This window comes from Squalius cephalus (genome assembly GCF_949319135.1).
Source record: "Squalius cephalus genome assembly, chromosome: 8".
NCBI lineage: Eukaryota > Metazoa > Chordata > Actinopteri > Cypriniformes > Leuciscidae > Squalius > Squalius cephalus.
Window position 1 is genome coordinate 40,866,870 of NC_137129.1, and position 16,877 is coordinate 40,883,746.

At 35.3% G+C, this 16,877-nt stretch overlaps 1 protein-coding gene across 3 annotated transcripts in view; it reads right to left on the bottom strand.

Annotated features, from left to right (window-relative positions):
- Positions 1 to 16,877, bottom strand: part of ptk2aa (protein tyrosine kinase 2aa) — a 99,504-nt gene that overhangs the window by 22,429 nt on the left and 60,198 nt on the right. The window contains exons 9-20 of one of the 3 annotated variants that reach the window (XM_079879766.1): positions 14,775 to 14,829; positions 11,856 to 11,996; positions 10,831 to 10,908; positions 10,175 to 10,282; positions 8,894 to 9,011; positions 8,537 to 8,567; positions 7,694 to 7,758; positions 6,741 to 6,830; positions 4,972 to 4,986; positions 4,217 to 4,273; positions 2,039 to 2,062; positions 765 to 862 (exon numbers count right to left, since the gene is read on the bottom strand). In XM_079879766.1, coding sequence (XP_079735892.1) covers positions 765 to 862; positions 2,039 to 2,062; positions 4,217 to 4,273; positions 4,972 to 4,986; positions 6,741 to 6,830; positions 7,694 to 7,758; positions 8,537 to 8,567; positions 8,894 to 9,011; positions 10,175 to 10,282; positions 10,831 to 10,908; positions 11,856 to 11,996; positions 14,775 to 14,829 — 880 coding nt within the window. The remainder of the gene's footprint in view (positions 1 to 764; positions 863 to 2,038; positions 2,063 to 4,216; positions 4,274 to 4,971; positions 4,987 to 6,740; positions 6,831 to 7,693; positions 7,759 to 8,536; positions 8,568 to 8,893; positions 9,012 to 10,174; positions 10,283 to 10,830; positions 10,909 to 11,855; positions 11,997 to 14,774; positions 14,830 to 16,877) is intronic. The other 2 variants (XM_079879767.1, XM_079879768.1) reach the window with 2 other exon arrangements.

Genomic DNA, 16,877 nt, shown 5'->3' on the forward strand with positions numbered 1-16,877 from the left:
CATGAGATTAGGTGAAACTGTGCATGTTATGTACCCTTTAAGATCTCGCTCTGTTTATACTAGCTAGTTTGGGACCAAATGTTGACGACTTCTAACTTGCCAACTTATTTTTTCTTTCTAATAAACGTATTTATCGAGAAATATTTTTGCAATAACTTTCATAACAATATTTTAAGGTTAAGCTTAATGTATGCATTGAAAACTACAATTAATGTTCTTAAGACTAGCTACTTTTAATGCTAAATAACTTTTAATGCTAAATTTCTAACAATTCTCACTCCTAACATGTTTTGCATGAATAGAGCGGAGTTGGGATGATGTCAGAACCAGGAAGAATAATCCGCCACTGGTTGTATTATGTTTTTTATTTTAAATTTATGAGTAAAATAAATCCAGTGGTAAACATAACTTGACGATACTTTGACATGTTGTCCTACAGTGTAAACTGCACACACTCACACCCCAAACTGTCTTATCCAGTCACTTATCAGAAACATATGTTTTCAAAAATAAACATAACTGCTTCAAAATGCGCATTTTCAGTATGGGTGTGTGTGCAGTTTGTGTTGCAGAACAAAACATCAAAGTATCGTCAAGTTATGTTCACCACAGGCTTTATTTTACTCATAAATAAAAACCCCATTATAAAAACCCACAAGAAAATCTGGAAGGAGCCACTGGTGAATAAGTCTTCCGGGTCCTGACAGTGTTTGTTTGGTACGGACTGTTGTTTGGACTGTGTGGATGATGAATATGCAGTTTACCGGACTCATGTAAACCCCTTGGTGGACGTCACCGAACTGTCCCTCGCCGATACACCGTCCCAGCTCGATTCTGTCCCGCTGGATCTCATAGTCCTGAGCTACGGACGAGAGACACAAGGAAGCAAACGTCACAAACCTGAAGCTCATCATCAGAGGAACCTACACACATCACAAACCCTGATCTTGTGACCGACATGCTGCACACGAGCAGCTCTGACGCAAACTTTCAGCACAATATTTACTGAACGCAGAGCTCAGCGATTCACCAAACGTCACCAATTGCAGGTTTAGAAACACTGAGGTCATGAACAAAAGACCTTAGTCAGGGTGGACGCCATATTTAACAGTCCACAAATGAAGACGAGGCTGTGAGCGACAGAAAGACACGCATTTAATGCATTCCAACCACACACTGAAAATGTGTCTATCCCCCCAAAAAATTAAAATAATAATAATCTAGATGACAAAAAATTGGTTATGAAAATTAAAGGTAACATAAAATATTAAGATGAAAGCTGATGCCGATTAAGATGAAGTATTAAGATTGAGCAAACTGCACAAATATGCCAGACATTTTCATTTGTCATATTAAATATGGCGTTCAGCCTGACTAATGTACATAACCTATATTAAAATAAGTATTCAATAAAGTCTTAAATGTCCATAATACAGCAAAATAAAAAACATATAAATAAATCTTTTGTAACATTATAAATGTCTTTACTGTGATTTTTGTCCAATTTAATGCGTCCTTGCTGAATATCATAGTAAAACATTTTTAAAAAAAATCATAGTATTCCAAAAAATGCACCATTTATTAAAACAAACAAACAAACAAACAAAAAAACTAAGAAATATAAATAAGCAAAACAAAAATCTATTCATCGTCTACATATCAATGACTTCTGCAGGTTTTCAGTTATGCAAAGTATTTAAGCTCATAAATATATAAATGGGTTATTATTAATAATCATATTATTTTGATTAATATTTGGTTATGATTTTGATTTGGTTATTATTAATAATCATATTATTTTGATTAATAATAAAACAAAGATGACTGACGGTAGATCGTAACACTAACAATGCCAGGGTCAAGGGTTCGAATCCCACGCGACACAATTTTACACATTTTATGAAAACCTGCATTTGCCAATAATACGAGAAGGAACCTGCGACTAAAACAACACAAGCACACGGCAGAACTGAGATAGAGAGATAAACAGAAAAGAAAAAGAGAAAAACTGAGAGAAACACACAGACGATGGCGTTACCTGCGTCTAATCCATAGCATTCGGCTGGTTGTTAAAGAGAAGAGTGAGAGATTGGGCGTTTAGATCAGAATTAAAGCTCAGGATGAAAGAGAAACAGAGGGATGAGATGATGATAGACATGTCAAACACTCAGGAAAGAGCTGTTATAAATCGTCACACTGATGTATGCGTGTTTGTATTCAGCATATTATAGAAAATAAAAAATGACTTGGAAAATGAGCAATAAAATAATGTCAGTGACACTGAACAGTCAAACTCCTGTTAACAGCAGATCTCTTTCTAAGAGGTTTAGATCATTTTCTTGCTTTAACAATGAACACTTAAGATTGATACATTTCTCAGAAAAGACGACTATTTTATTTTTTTAAGAATGCTTAGATACTGGAAAATACTATTTTTTGCACTTTTTGCAGTGAAGGAGCAAAAGCAATATAAAAGTAGTTAATCCGACTCATGCACTATGATAATATTCCTCTGAAGCCAAACGTTAGCATTAAGTGATGATGGACAGAAATGTAACCTTGTGCTGTGTTGAAAATCCTTTTGCTTGTAAATCTAATTATGCTACATTATCCAATCTGTCAATCTTCAATCTTCAGTCTTTCGATTAGCACAGGTTTTATATTTATTTTAGCTTGAGCTGATGCATCTCAGATCAATGAGGCCCATAATCAATCAGTTGCAAAAAGAAATGCTTGCAAAACCTGTGCTAATCGAAAGAAAACAAGTTGATGAAAAGATTGAATCTAATATTTGGCAATAACAAGACTTTTAAAAGCAATGTTTTGTAGGCAGGCCATTTTTGACCGAGAACACCACAAGGTTATTAAAATAAATATATATATATATATTTTGTTATACCCTGTTTTTATACACTGTGTGAGCAAGGTCAGTAAGTTTTTGTCCAAGTTTTGGGAAAAGCAATCCTCTCAGTAACACAACGTGAGGGTTATCTCTAAAATATAAAGCATCAGAACAACTGGAATAAAGTGCATAAGTCATATGTACTATATTTATGATGCTTTCTTGTCCTCTCTGGAGCTTGACAGCCCATGGAAACCATTGACTTTCATTTTATGAAACATTCAGCTGAACATCTGCTTTTGTGTTGCACAGTAGGAAATCATACAGGACTGAAACGACATGACGGTGCACTGTAAAATTGTTTTAAAAAAAAGATGAGATTATTGGAGTATGTTTTATGGAAATCTTTCGTCTTCAAAATGTCACATTTAATTGAATGTTTTAATTGCCATTCTTTTCTAATTATTTGTGGAATTTACTAACAATTTCTGAGAAAAATTTGTTTTACCATTTTTTTTCTCCCTGTGTGAGTAAATAATGGCTCATCTTCATTCAAAGACACTCGTAACACATGAAGTCGGCGTGTGTCCAGAATCCTGTGATTGTTTGTACAGGCCCGCATGTAAAGTCACACACTCGTGAATGTTAGTGTGCATGCAGTCTGCAGTCGCTGACTCACACCCACACACACACACACACACACACACACACTCACACATCTCACATCTCTGACTTCTATGCTCTTACTAATAAAGGCTCTTTATTGGCATTGATGTTCCATGAAGAACCTTTAACATCCATAGAAACTTTCCATTGCACAAAAACAGAATTTATAGTGGAAAAAGTTTTTTTAGGAAATAGTTATATTAGGAACTGATCACTGGAAGGTTCTTTGGGAAACCAAAAATTGTTCTTCTATGGCATTGCTGAGAAAATCCCCTTATGGGACCTTTACTTTTAAGAGTGTCGTGTGTTTATATAAAGTTAATTCAGATTAAACTCGTTGCGTTTTAGATTTTCAGTAGTTTCAGTAGATTAATAAGACATAATATACTTGAAGCGAATTGTGTCTGATTTAGCCGAACCCAGTGACACACACACCTAATTTTACCTTGCATTGATTAATCAAATCGAATAAATCTCGACACAAACTCTCGAATGAATCCTGCATGAGTTTCCAGAGAGAATTTTCTGGAATGTCAGACTGGATACTTTAAATTGCATTTGCCGCCACATCAACAAACCAAACAAGCCAGACAGGGAAAAAAAGGTCAGGATTTGGCTCCGAAAACGTACGGATCTGGACAGAAACATCTGGATCCCAGGAGACAGTTACACACACACTTCACAGACAGCACGAGTGAGGGTACTTACTAGAGGGCATGGTGTAGGTGTCTTCCTCATCTATGATCTCTGCGTAGTCATCCGTTTCTGCAGGGAGACAGAAGCAGCGGTCAGTATCTCATACACACACACACACACACACACACACACAGGCCAAAACAACGCCCCCTCGGTCACTACACCACCCGAAACACATGTAACCTTCCACTACAGAAACTAGAGCCGGCCGAATACAAGCCAAGAAACTCCTCCATGAAGACACACACACACACACACACACTCAAGTGCACTTCTCTCTTTTAAACTCTCTGAACTCAATCTGTGTGGCTATGAGTGTCTGTCTGTCCAACCGGCCAATCAGAGAGCAGCTCTGGCTGTCCAACCGGCAAATCGGAGAGCAGCTCTTGCTGTCCAACCGGCCAATCGGAGAGCAGCTCTGGCTGTCCAACCGGCCAATCGGAGAGCAGCACTGTGGTTGTGCTTGAGAAAGCCAAGGGAAGGAAGTGACTCTTTCGTCTTCATGCAAAACAGATTTAGTCCAGCGTTTTTGGGAGAGGTCATACTCTCTTCTCTAAATAATTACACCTTTAAAGTCTGTCTCATAAGGAATGCAGTGAGCAAAAGAGCAAGTATGCGCTTCAAGTGAAGGAGATGCACTAAAAAAAACTCACAACATTTACACAGTAAACTGAAACATATGCAAGATTGTCTATATTCAAGTAACTTTCCAAATGCACACAGTGTTAGTTAGAGATCAGAAATGAAGATCACAAGTGAAACTTTACCATCTCCACTATCTTCTGCAGGTCCGAGGAGAGCATGCAAAGAACGGAGAGGATCAGAGAGAGGTTAATTCATCAGCAGGCATGAACACACACACACACACACACACACACACACACACACACACACACACTCACTCATCATGAACTGGTTTCGAAGCCCTGGCTGCAGCTCCTGCAGTAAATGTGTTTTGTTCATGCTGTTCTGGGAGTCATTAGAGTGGTTATATTGGGTTAGACGTGCTGCAGGAATGTGTGGGATGAGATTCAATTGGGACGTGGACACACTTCTGCCTGTATTGTTCTGCCACGGGTCTAATTCAGTGCAGTTCACTGTTGAAACAGAACTGTATTTATATACTTTATTTATATAATAAACAATATTAATTGGGGGCAGGTTTACACTTTTTAACATTATTGGCAAAATTGGGAGACTTTCAAAAAAACTGGCAATGCTTTTTCATCACTAAACCAAAAGAAAAGAAAAACAAGAAATTATATTTCTGCATAAAGAAAATGAACCCTAATATCAGAATATTGTCTTAATAAACACTGTGTTCTCATCTCTGTATTGTACTGTTCCTCCGCAGGTCTAATTCAGTGCTTTTCACATGGAAAAATGTTTGTAAATATTTGTTCTTATATATTTTTTGTAAAATAAATTATATTATTTGAAGGCAGGTTTTTTACATTTTAACATAATTAGCAAATTAGCAATAAAATTGTCTGTAAAATATTGCAGTATCATTACTGAAAAATATATATATTTTTTTTATAATATGTAAAAATGTATAATATAAATTTAGCTTTATTATATTTTATATATATATATAATATACACAGAATAAATACATATAAATATATATATATATATACATATATATATATATATATATATATATATATATATATATATATATTACTTACTGAATATATATTATAACTTATTATTAAATTGTATTGAAAAAAAAAAGTAAATGGCAAAAAAATAATGTTAATTTTTATTTCATGGCAATTAATTTTAATAAATGTATTAAATTGATTTAAATAAATAAAATGAACAAAATCTTCTTGTCCAAATTCTCTTTATTTAATACATTTATTTAAATGAATTGCCATGAAATAAATGTAACTAAATCTTCTTGTCCAAATTCTATTTCATGGCAATTAATTGCAATAAAAATAATATGGACAAGAAGATTGTGTTACTTTATTAATGAAAATCAAGTTTAACAGTAATTTACAAGTAATGTGCATTACTGACATGACAATAATTTCATAAATAAGCAACAACAACAACAAACAAAATCCTAAAATAGGCTTAATTTGGTTTAAGCAAAATATAATTGTTTTATTTTTTGGATTTTGGGGTGTTTCTTCTTGAAATTCATTCATAAATCAATGTCAAAGGTGCAGACAAAAGAGAGTGAAGCAGACTGACACCTCAGCATCTGATAATAAATCAACATTTTGATCTGCAACACATATGTGTGCTGGGGGCGGAGTCACGGAGGAGGTGTGGCCAGTGATCACATGTGAAGCAGAATGTGATTTGATTGGTCAGCGAGGTAGAAACTACATCCTCTTAAGAGACATGAGACCTTTGCATACTTTAATCAATACAGCATTAAAAAAGATAAACACAGAAGAAAATGATCGGTTGAATCAGGAATCAGAGCTGTGGTATGAACACATGAGAAACAGATTGAATATGTTTTGGTAGAGAGCAAGTGAGGGTTAGTGTTAAACACACACACAGGAACAGCGTGTACCCTTAGGAGGAGAATCATGGGAACAGAGGACAAACGGAAGGAGAAAGCGTCGAGCTTTAGCAGCTTTGGTGGGCGTCTGAACCACAGAGTCTTCAGTGAAGAACGACAGATGGAGAGAGAAAGAGAGTGAAGCAAAGCAAGGCAATATGGAGGGAGGAATGGACACAGAACAAACATATTTATCTTCCAGCTCCGCGACAAAACACTGAACACCACACATGGCCAGACTTCCACTATCAGGTCGTTTCACACCAACACTGATAGCATTGTATTCACTAAATGAATAATGTAAATCAGGAAATGGTGCAAACACACCCAAAAATGATAATATGCACAGATGAAGCATGTTTTCATTGAAAAGAATGACATTGACTTCATTTTCACATGCAAGGTGCCTTTAGAGAGCGATTTCAGGTTTGATTATGCTGTAAATCTCAGAAGTAAACAGCTTAAAAACAGCAGACACATTCATGAGCTAAAGATACCAAACATCTGGAACACAAGTGTTGATGATGAGCTTTAAATGTGTGCAGATGTTGCAGGAACCAGCACAACATCTTGAAGACATCAGATATCTGAGATATAAACGCTTTAAAGACTATGTGAAACAGCATTTGCAATGTATTTAATTGTAATATTTCAGAGTGAAACCAAATCTTCAGCAGGACATAATGTCGGACAGGACTTGATTTAATCCATTGTGGATATGATTGGATCCAGAAGTGTTAAGTTATGATATTAAACTATAAAACAGGGGAAAATCCCAGAAGTCTGTGGGATTAACACCTGTTTTAAAAAGATCATATTTTGATATGACCATATTGTAGATATCATTGTCCAGCAGATCTGATCTATCTGTGAACTCTTCTTTGGAGAGTCTCTACCCAGAATGCTCAGCAGGGCATCAGTCCAATAACCCTGATAACTCAAGATATATGAGAGGCGGGTCGTACCTGAGACAGAGATGGCACGAACTCCTGCCCGAATCCCCTCGAGACGCTTCTCATTGTTGGCAAGTCTGTGGAGAAACAGTTTCATAAATGAACAAAATGGTGATTATTATTGTTTCCATGCACACTATAACAAAACCCAGTTATCCAACCATAACAACGACTTTCAGAGGTTCACGTGAGCATTTGTTTGGTACCAGGTCAAAACTTAACTTAATGCAAATTATTCTCAAAAGAATTACGTACTATACATGACACATGCAGAATTAAAACATATGTAAGCATATGTACTTTGAAAGACAGAGAATGTAATATTTGATATATATATATATATATATATATATATATATATATATATATATATATACACACACACACACACACATATATATATATAATACAGTATGCCTGGGAAAAATATAATACAAATGTAAAAAAATAATACAATATAATAAAACATCATATAAATATAATATACATTATATATTGTGTGTATTAAAATATATTCAATATTTTTATAAAACTAACAGTTAACTACAGCATCATTAGACTAATTTAACATCCTGATATATATAATAATGTATGTATAATATATAGCCTAATCCTGTTCTTGAGTAAACTTCATTGGCAACAAAACAATGTATTAAAACCATAATGACATTCTTGCCTAATGATCACAAATATATTGTGAATGTTTGATATATCGCCCAGCTAATTTCCCAATCTTTAGTTTTGTCCTGGTTTAGTAGTGTTTAATCTTTAACAGCTGGTCAAACTGAATGAATATCCGGCCAGACAGTTTATTAAACAGCTCAGGAACGACAGAGAAGTGAATTCATGACTTACTTAGGAATGGATGGAAGAGCTCTCTCACCCTCTGTAGGACAGAGACACGCATGACATCAGCTTATGAATCAAACTGAAGGACAACACACACCCAAATATGAAGAACTGCACTTCATAATTTACTACAAGATGTTCTTGTGGACCACTGGACTTATTTTCTCTCTCTCTCTCTCTCTCTCTCTCTCTCTCTCTAAATATATATATATATGAAATGACTTTTTATTTGTGTCCTGCTGAGCTCATTGAAATGGACAGCTGTGTGGCTTCACACTGAGATTTTCCACTCAATACGTCCCATTCATAGTTGGATACTCTACAACAGACATCCCACAATGCAGCAGTGTGAGGGAGACGTACCTTTCTGAGGTCTGACGATGAAGGACTGGCTGACGGCGCTGAGGAGTCGACAGTAGCCGTCGATGAGGTCGGCCATGTTCTCAGCAGTGGCGAAGACTGGCGTGCTGATCGTGAGAGGCTACGAGAGAGAGGAGAGACTCACAATGAGCCATTATAGAAAACACCAGCCACATGATGACGTCAAGCTACAGCAGAGACCAGCTGCGCAGACCAAACACACACACACACAGCTGAAGACACGCCCGCAAATAACCTCAGACACACCCACAAATGCCTCAGGTAAACATGTCTAGTCCGATTCTGATTTGGTCAAAAAGACTCACAACTTTAGTTGAAATCAGTGTTATTTTGTATTATTCATGTACTAGTATAGTATGTATTAATATTTTGAGTTAGTTTAAATTTTTAGATTGTTTTACTAATTTTGTTTGTCATTTTTCTTTTTTTTATATTTCTATTTAGCTATAAAACTTTTTTTTTTTTTTCAGTTTTACATTCAGTAATTTTAATACTACAATGTAAACAAGAAATGTTGCTTTGGCGACTAACTGAAATAAACACATTTTTTTTGTAATGTTATGTACTTTTGTCATTTTTCTTAGTTTATATATATATATATATATATATATATATATATATATATATATATATATATATATATATATATATATATAAAAACTAATAAAAATGACAAAACTACATAACATTACAAAAAAAATTAACTAAAGTAAAAAATTTATAAATAAATAAACTTTGTTTATTTATAAACTTTGTTAATAAACTTTGTGTGTATATATATATATATATATATATATATATTCAATTTATTTTTATTTCAGTTTTAGCCATTAGTAAATTTGGTATTTTAACCTAATCTTTTTTCAGTTAGTTACAAAGGCAAAAAGTAACAAGAATTTTTTTTAATCTAATATTTATAATTAGTTTTATTTCAGCTTTGTTTCAATTGCTGAATAGGATTTTTAGTAGTTTTAGTTTTAGTTAACAATAACAATACCGGTTTAAATGAGCCTAACGAATCCGCCACAGCGTCTAAATCTGAGTAAAAATGCCGTTGAAAAGACAGACAGACAGCCAGGAAGAGAGAGAGAAACAGACTGACAAAAAGTGCAGACAAAGAAACCAAAATAACAGTGACAGTCTGAAATTACAGCGCCGTCAGCTGGATTTACACCCTTCTGAGTCACACATCTCAATCTAAACACTTCCAACAGCAGATCCTACAATCACAACAGCGACTTCATCTCATGCGCTTTGGTTTACCTCAGCGGCTCCTGCCACATCCAGCTGCAAGACACCTTTCCTCTCCTTCTCCTCCACGCACGAGTAGTGGATGCTCTGCACCTGTGTGAAGTTGGCCAGATGTGTCGGCTGAAAGAATAAGAGACACAGATGGTGATGCACAGACTTGTAATGAGAAAATAAGGAAATCCTTATGAGTTATGATGTTTCCTGAACATTGACTGAACTTTCCATCCACTTTGCCTCAAGACAAAATCCTGCGTCACAAACCACAGATGATTAATCAGCAGAAAATATGATTAACATCCCTTCAGCAGTGACACATCAGAGCGGTGTGTTTCTCTCAAGAGCTTCTGTGTTCCCGTCAGAAGCCCTGAAGGACTCTGGGAGATTAATACGAGGCGATACAGCAGATCACAGGAGGATCTGCATTAATTAACTTTGTACTTTGTATGAACTGGACAACTATTTTTGCCAGTGCTGCAGACTGTAACAATATCAGCCAATCAGAATATTTGCTGTTTAGCATATAGTGATGTGAGGCAGGATTTTGGACCAATGACATTTCACTGTGGGCGGAGCTATTCATAAATAGAACCAAGCAACTGACAAAACAACTCAGATTAACAAAAAACAGATGGAACTCATTGTTTGTTGCTATGGCGATGTTGAGTTACCGTGGAACCCTTGTCTGTCAGGTAACTGATTCCCTCCTCCGGGCCGATAGCAAGATCCACCGATATGACCCAACTCGACTGAGAGAGAGAGAGAGAGAGAGAGCGAGAGAGAGAGAGATAACAAGAATGTTGCACACATTAAGAATTAATTTAAATGTAATCAAAGAAAATAATCATTAAGTGTCAGCAGGGTCTGAAATGAACAATTGGCAAGCACAAATTGGTGAGTAAACTAGATGTTGGGTTTATAATTGTATAAGGAAATGCTATTTTTCTCTAGATATATTCCTTGCATTAATCCACCTATTTGAAAACAACCCATGATATAATATATTAAGTAAATGCCAATGTAGTTTGGGGTCAGTAAGATATTTTAATGTTTCAGAAAGAAGTCTCTTCAGCTCACCAATGCTGCATTTATTTGATCAAAAATACAGTAAAAACTGTAATATTGTTACCATTTAAAATAAATGTTTTCTATGTGACTATAGTGTTAAATGTAATTTTTTCCTGTGATCAAAGCTGAATTTTCAGCATCATTACTCCAGTCTTCAGTGTCACATGATCCTTCAGAAATCACTCTAATATGATGATTTGCTGCTCAAGAAACATTACTGATTATTATCAATGTTAAAAACTGTTGTGCTGGTTCATATTTTTCCCTGACACATCTAATTTTTCAGTTAAAAAGAACAGCATTTATTTGAAATAGAATCTTTTGTAACATTCTAAATGTCTAACTAAAATGTTACATTGTTACATTCTAAATGTCTAATTCTAAACTGCCACTTTTGATCCAGTTATTGCCATTGAAAATCTCACTGACCCAAACTTTTGAAGAGTAGTGTATAGTAAGTAGTAGAACTAGTAGTAGACATTTTTCTCAAATAATTTTCCAATGGTTTGTTTCTTTTCTTTTTTTTGTAGACAAAAGTTCATTTTGGACACAGTGTCAGGAAATGTAAGTCCTCCATGACCACCAGGAGGCAGTAAAGGCCAGTGTTTGAGCACATGACCTGCCGTACCCCTAAAGCACAGCGAAAGCACTCTTTGTCGAATCTGTAGACGGGCGCCAGGATCTCAAAGAACTTCAGTATGCTCTGCTCGTCGTTCAGGTTGGCGAACTGCTTGAATGTTTGCTGGATCTGTTTCCTCAGCGTTTTGGCCTGAAACACAGAGAGAAAGAACAGCGTTACACCTCACACACTGAATGAAAACATTAATAAACTGACTGAAAACAGAACATTGGTCAAGTCCCATATGACCAGCACTAGCTTAGAAATGACTCAGTTTCACTCCAATAACATCATATTGAATTACAGCGTTATAAAGTGCAACAAGCTCAAATTTTATTCAGAAATTATAAATAAACTTGATGTTGACATGTTCTGAAAAACAAGTTATGCATCAAATATTTAGGTTTATGAGTTTGTGCAAATCACTAACATGAGTAATAGTAAGGAGCAAACACAATAAATATGGTTTGCTATAGTAAAATCATGCCTATATAACATAGAATCAAACCGGTAATTCAAGTTCATAACAACCATCAAATTCAGCTGTCAATCAAATAAAACATGGCAATCCTCATCTCTCCTTAACACTCAAAATACACAAAACCAACACACTTCTTTGCTACAGTCAAGTAGACACATGCTCAAATTCAGCTACATGTGAATGGATCTACTCTGCAATTAAGGATCATCTGAGCTCTGAAAGGCATTATGGGTATCTTAACAGCATTGAGACACAGATCCTATCAGACAAACATTTGAGGGGTCACTTCAGAGGGACGGTCCACCCTTCCTGAGAGGAAGTGCGGCCCCGTATCGGGTCTTACATCTGTGCAGGAATTATGGGAAAGATCTGACAGGCCAAACAAGAGGGTGGAAGGCAGGATTTCTTCTTCTTGGGCCTCAGAAACACGCCTCTTCTTCTCTTTTATTACAACTTTCTTTCTTCATTTCAAATCTTTTTTAAAAACTTTTTATAATAGAGAGCCATTGATAACAATGGGTGAATGTTCACTAATGCACGTAAAAGTTAATTATTAATCCGATTAAAATAATAATACAGATTTCACTGCTTTGAAGTTAAAAGAAAACTGATTAAAAAAATATAATAATCATAAATAAATAATAATTAATAATAATAGTGTATGTAAAAGTAATAAAACTGATAATAACTCAAATAAAATAAATAATAACAAATTAATAGATAAAAAAAACACAAATTACGACTTTATATTATACTGTCATCAAGGCTAATATGTATGTTCCCTATATATGATACATGAATATTAATCTCTGTCATCTATTATCTATCCTGGTTTCTCCTCATTGGTCTCATATTTCTGCCATCATTTACTTGCCATAATATCATAATGTATTACTGTATTTTTGAGCAGATAAATGCAGTCTTGTTGAGCAGAAGAGACTTTAAAGATCTCACAGGACCCAAACTTTACTGCTTTTATAGCACTTTGTTTCTCACGTTCATTCACTTTCACTGTACGGAAAACAGCAGCTCATCAAAACATTGCCTTTTATGCTCCACAGCAAAAAAGAAAGTCATACAGGTTTTGAACACCATAAAGATGAGTAAATGAGTTCACGATTCCCTTAATAAGCCTTGTGAAAAGCAAAGGAAAGCATTATTAAAAAGACGCCACGCAAGCTTGTTTTCAATGGCTTGTCAATGGCTGAACTTGATGTCTGTGGTCGGGGTGACAGATGGCAGCACTGATCATTCAACCCCAGATGAGGTCTGCTCTATACGCTGACACTGGAAACTCTTTAAAACATTTTCTAGGAAGCGAACTGATTAAACATTATAATCCGCCTAAATGAACAGCTCTCGGACTGATGAGGACCTATGGGAACAGTGTTAGAAGCAGTGGATGATGAGTAACAATCTAGGGCGGTAAAATAACACCTCTGTCCTGCCTACGTGCAAACACACACACACACACACACACACACACACAAACACGCACACACGCACGCTTAAGGGTGACTCAGGGTCAGAGGACATCCCCACTATTTTACAGAGCATCTGTTTGCAGGGGTGTGTGGGATTGAGTTGCTCAACACTATTCGTATGCCAGCTGCACACACTGACACCATCCAGTTTAAAACACACATTTGGTTTTCCATGTCATGAATTAACCACAACCAGCATTAAATGGACAGTTCACAGAAAATCTTCAATTACTCTCTCTCATGCCATTCCAAACCCATAAGACCCTCAATACTTAATGAAATTAGAGATTTCTGTCCCTCCACTGAAAGTGTATTCACTCTAACGCTTCAAAAAGTGCATAAAGAGATTGTAAGAGAAATCCATATGAAAAAAAAAAAAAATGAAATAGGAAAAAATGTTGACAAGTTTTCCTCTGTTGGCTGTTGACTGGATCTTAAAGGGATAGTTCACCCAAAAATGAAAATGCTGTCCTCATTTACTCGCCCTCATGTTGTTCCAAACCTGTATGACTTTCTTTCTTCTGCTGAACACAAAAGAAGATATTTTAAAGAAGGTTGGTAATTAAACAGTTGCTGGTCCCCATTGACTTCCATAGTATTTTTTTTTCCTACTATGGAAGTCAATGGGGTCCATCAGTCGTTTGGTTACCGACTTTCTTCTAAATATCTTCTTTTGTGTTCAGCAGAAGAAAGAAAGTCATACAGGTTTGGAACAACATGAGGGCGAGTAAATGAGGACAGCATTTTCATTTTTGGGTGAACTATCCCTTTAATAAACCGAATGGAGGCCGATGTATATATACACACACACTGAGAATGATTCATCTGTGCAAAATAACATGCATGAATTTGATTTCATGCCAATTTTAACACTAAGTGTTCAACTCAAGCTAGAAACATACTGAACACAAATGCATGAAAATGTAATAACCAATGTGTCTGTAACAGAAATCATCCGCTCACCTTAACCGACTCCAGTAAACTTTTGGGGAAGAACCGTCGGAGTCCAACGTCCTTTCTGAAAAACACAGCAGAGATCTCAGCGCAGATGCAATGATGTCATCGCAGTCTCAAAGACGGCCAAGCGCTTTTTAATATAGACATCTACGTTCATCTGGAGAACTGATCTCACTCCAGCTCTCCACGGACATGCAGAGCTATAAACGTCAGGGTGAAGCTCTGGGACGGGTCGGAGGACATGTGGAGTTAATGAAGCAGTCTTTACAAACACCAGCATCACTCGTTTGTGTCCCTCATATACAGTACATGTGTAAAAAAATTATTACAACAATGAAAATCTCACGTCAACATCTAATATGTTTTTATAGACGTGCTTTAAACACATCAACTAAATTTACAAAATGAATTCAACTTTTTCCTCGTTATGTCTGGCCTGTGTTTCCAACCTCTCACTTCAATGACTTCATCAACTAATCACGCATGTTTTGATGAAAACAAAATATATGGACGTTAAATAAGCGCTAGCATGTTGTCTTTAGTCGTCCTATAAATATTTTTAGATTTTATTTGACACCATTTATAATTAAAAGTCTTGAGGTGACCAGGTTATGCATCATATTTCTTCTTTTTAAAGTAATGAAAAATTCATCCAAACCTCCACCATCATAATCATCCTTTCAAATCTCCTGTTTTTATCACTGTATCTTGTTTTGTATTTGTCAGAAGGAGCATGTCAAGCTTTTCACCACGATTTTGTAAACAACTAAATATTTGACATTATAATATCCAATATACTAGACAGAAAGCCTATATTATTTTTAAGAACATGTAGTTTTTGGACGTGTCTCTTTCAGCCAGTGTGTTCTCCTCTCAGGCTCTGTGAGCGAGCAGGACGGGGGATTTAAAGCCCAATAAAACCCAACAGTCCCTGATGATTGTTTCATCATTTAATCTAAATGGAAAGCGCTTCGGTTCAGCTTTGCTCAGATTTAACCGCGTGGCGCCTCGCCAAAAACAACTCGCCCATGTTTATGGGCCTCGCGAGCGACACATCAGTCGATACTTTAAACTGCTGTGCTGAACTTTTAGTCCAGGGAGGTTACACCTACTCTCTCGTTATCATGAATAACTCACACAGTTTACAGTAAAAGCGCTAAATGACACAAATGTAAGTTTGGGAATGATGCTATACAAATCCAACACACATGCTAAATCCATTTGCATATGACCTGTCCTAAATCATGTTCAAAAGTAGAATTAGTGTGTACGTCGTGTGTATGTTGAAATGAGTATCCCAAAGATCTACTTTTTCCAGTTAGAATCTGAAGTGCAGATCCGTGCTCACTCTAATGGCTAATACTGTTCACTGGACAATGATTCGACTAGAACTACAAACACAAATAAAAAGTGTTTAAAAACTACAAACATGGCGGATGTGCGAGACCAATGGTTAAGAAGAGAGGTTTAGATAAAGGGGTTTGAGTGATTAATAATCATTAATAATAATAATCATAATAATAAGAGAGTCTCCGCATGGCAGATCAACGTGCTGCTTTTTTCTTTCTGATACAGAAGGATATTAAATTCATTTGAATGTGGAGGATTTTAACCTACTAACCTATTTGCCTACTTTTCTACTACACACTCAAAAAGTAGGACTCTTTCTTCACAAAAACAGTACATACTTTTAGGGCTTAGTATAAGTATATGAACTTATATAAGTATATATATATATATATATATATATATAAGTTCATATACTTATACTAGGTATATGAATATAAGTATATAATATATTTATATGAGTATATTATACTCATATAAATATATTACATACTTATATTCATATACCTAGTATAAATATATATATATATATATATATATATAAAATCATTGTATTTAAGCTAGTTGTCAAGGTACCTTATTTTTATTTAGCTGAAAATGTAACTGAAATAAAAATTAATAATAATAAAAAATTGATTAAGAAAAATTCAAATGAAACTGGATTATATAAAATAAAAACTAATTCTAAAAATGAATTAAAACTATAATAGTATCTCAATGACAGTAAAATAACAGTGGTTCAGAGGTTAACCAGGGGTTAAC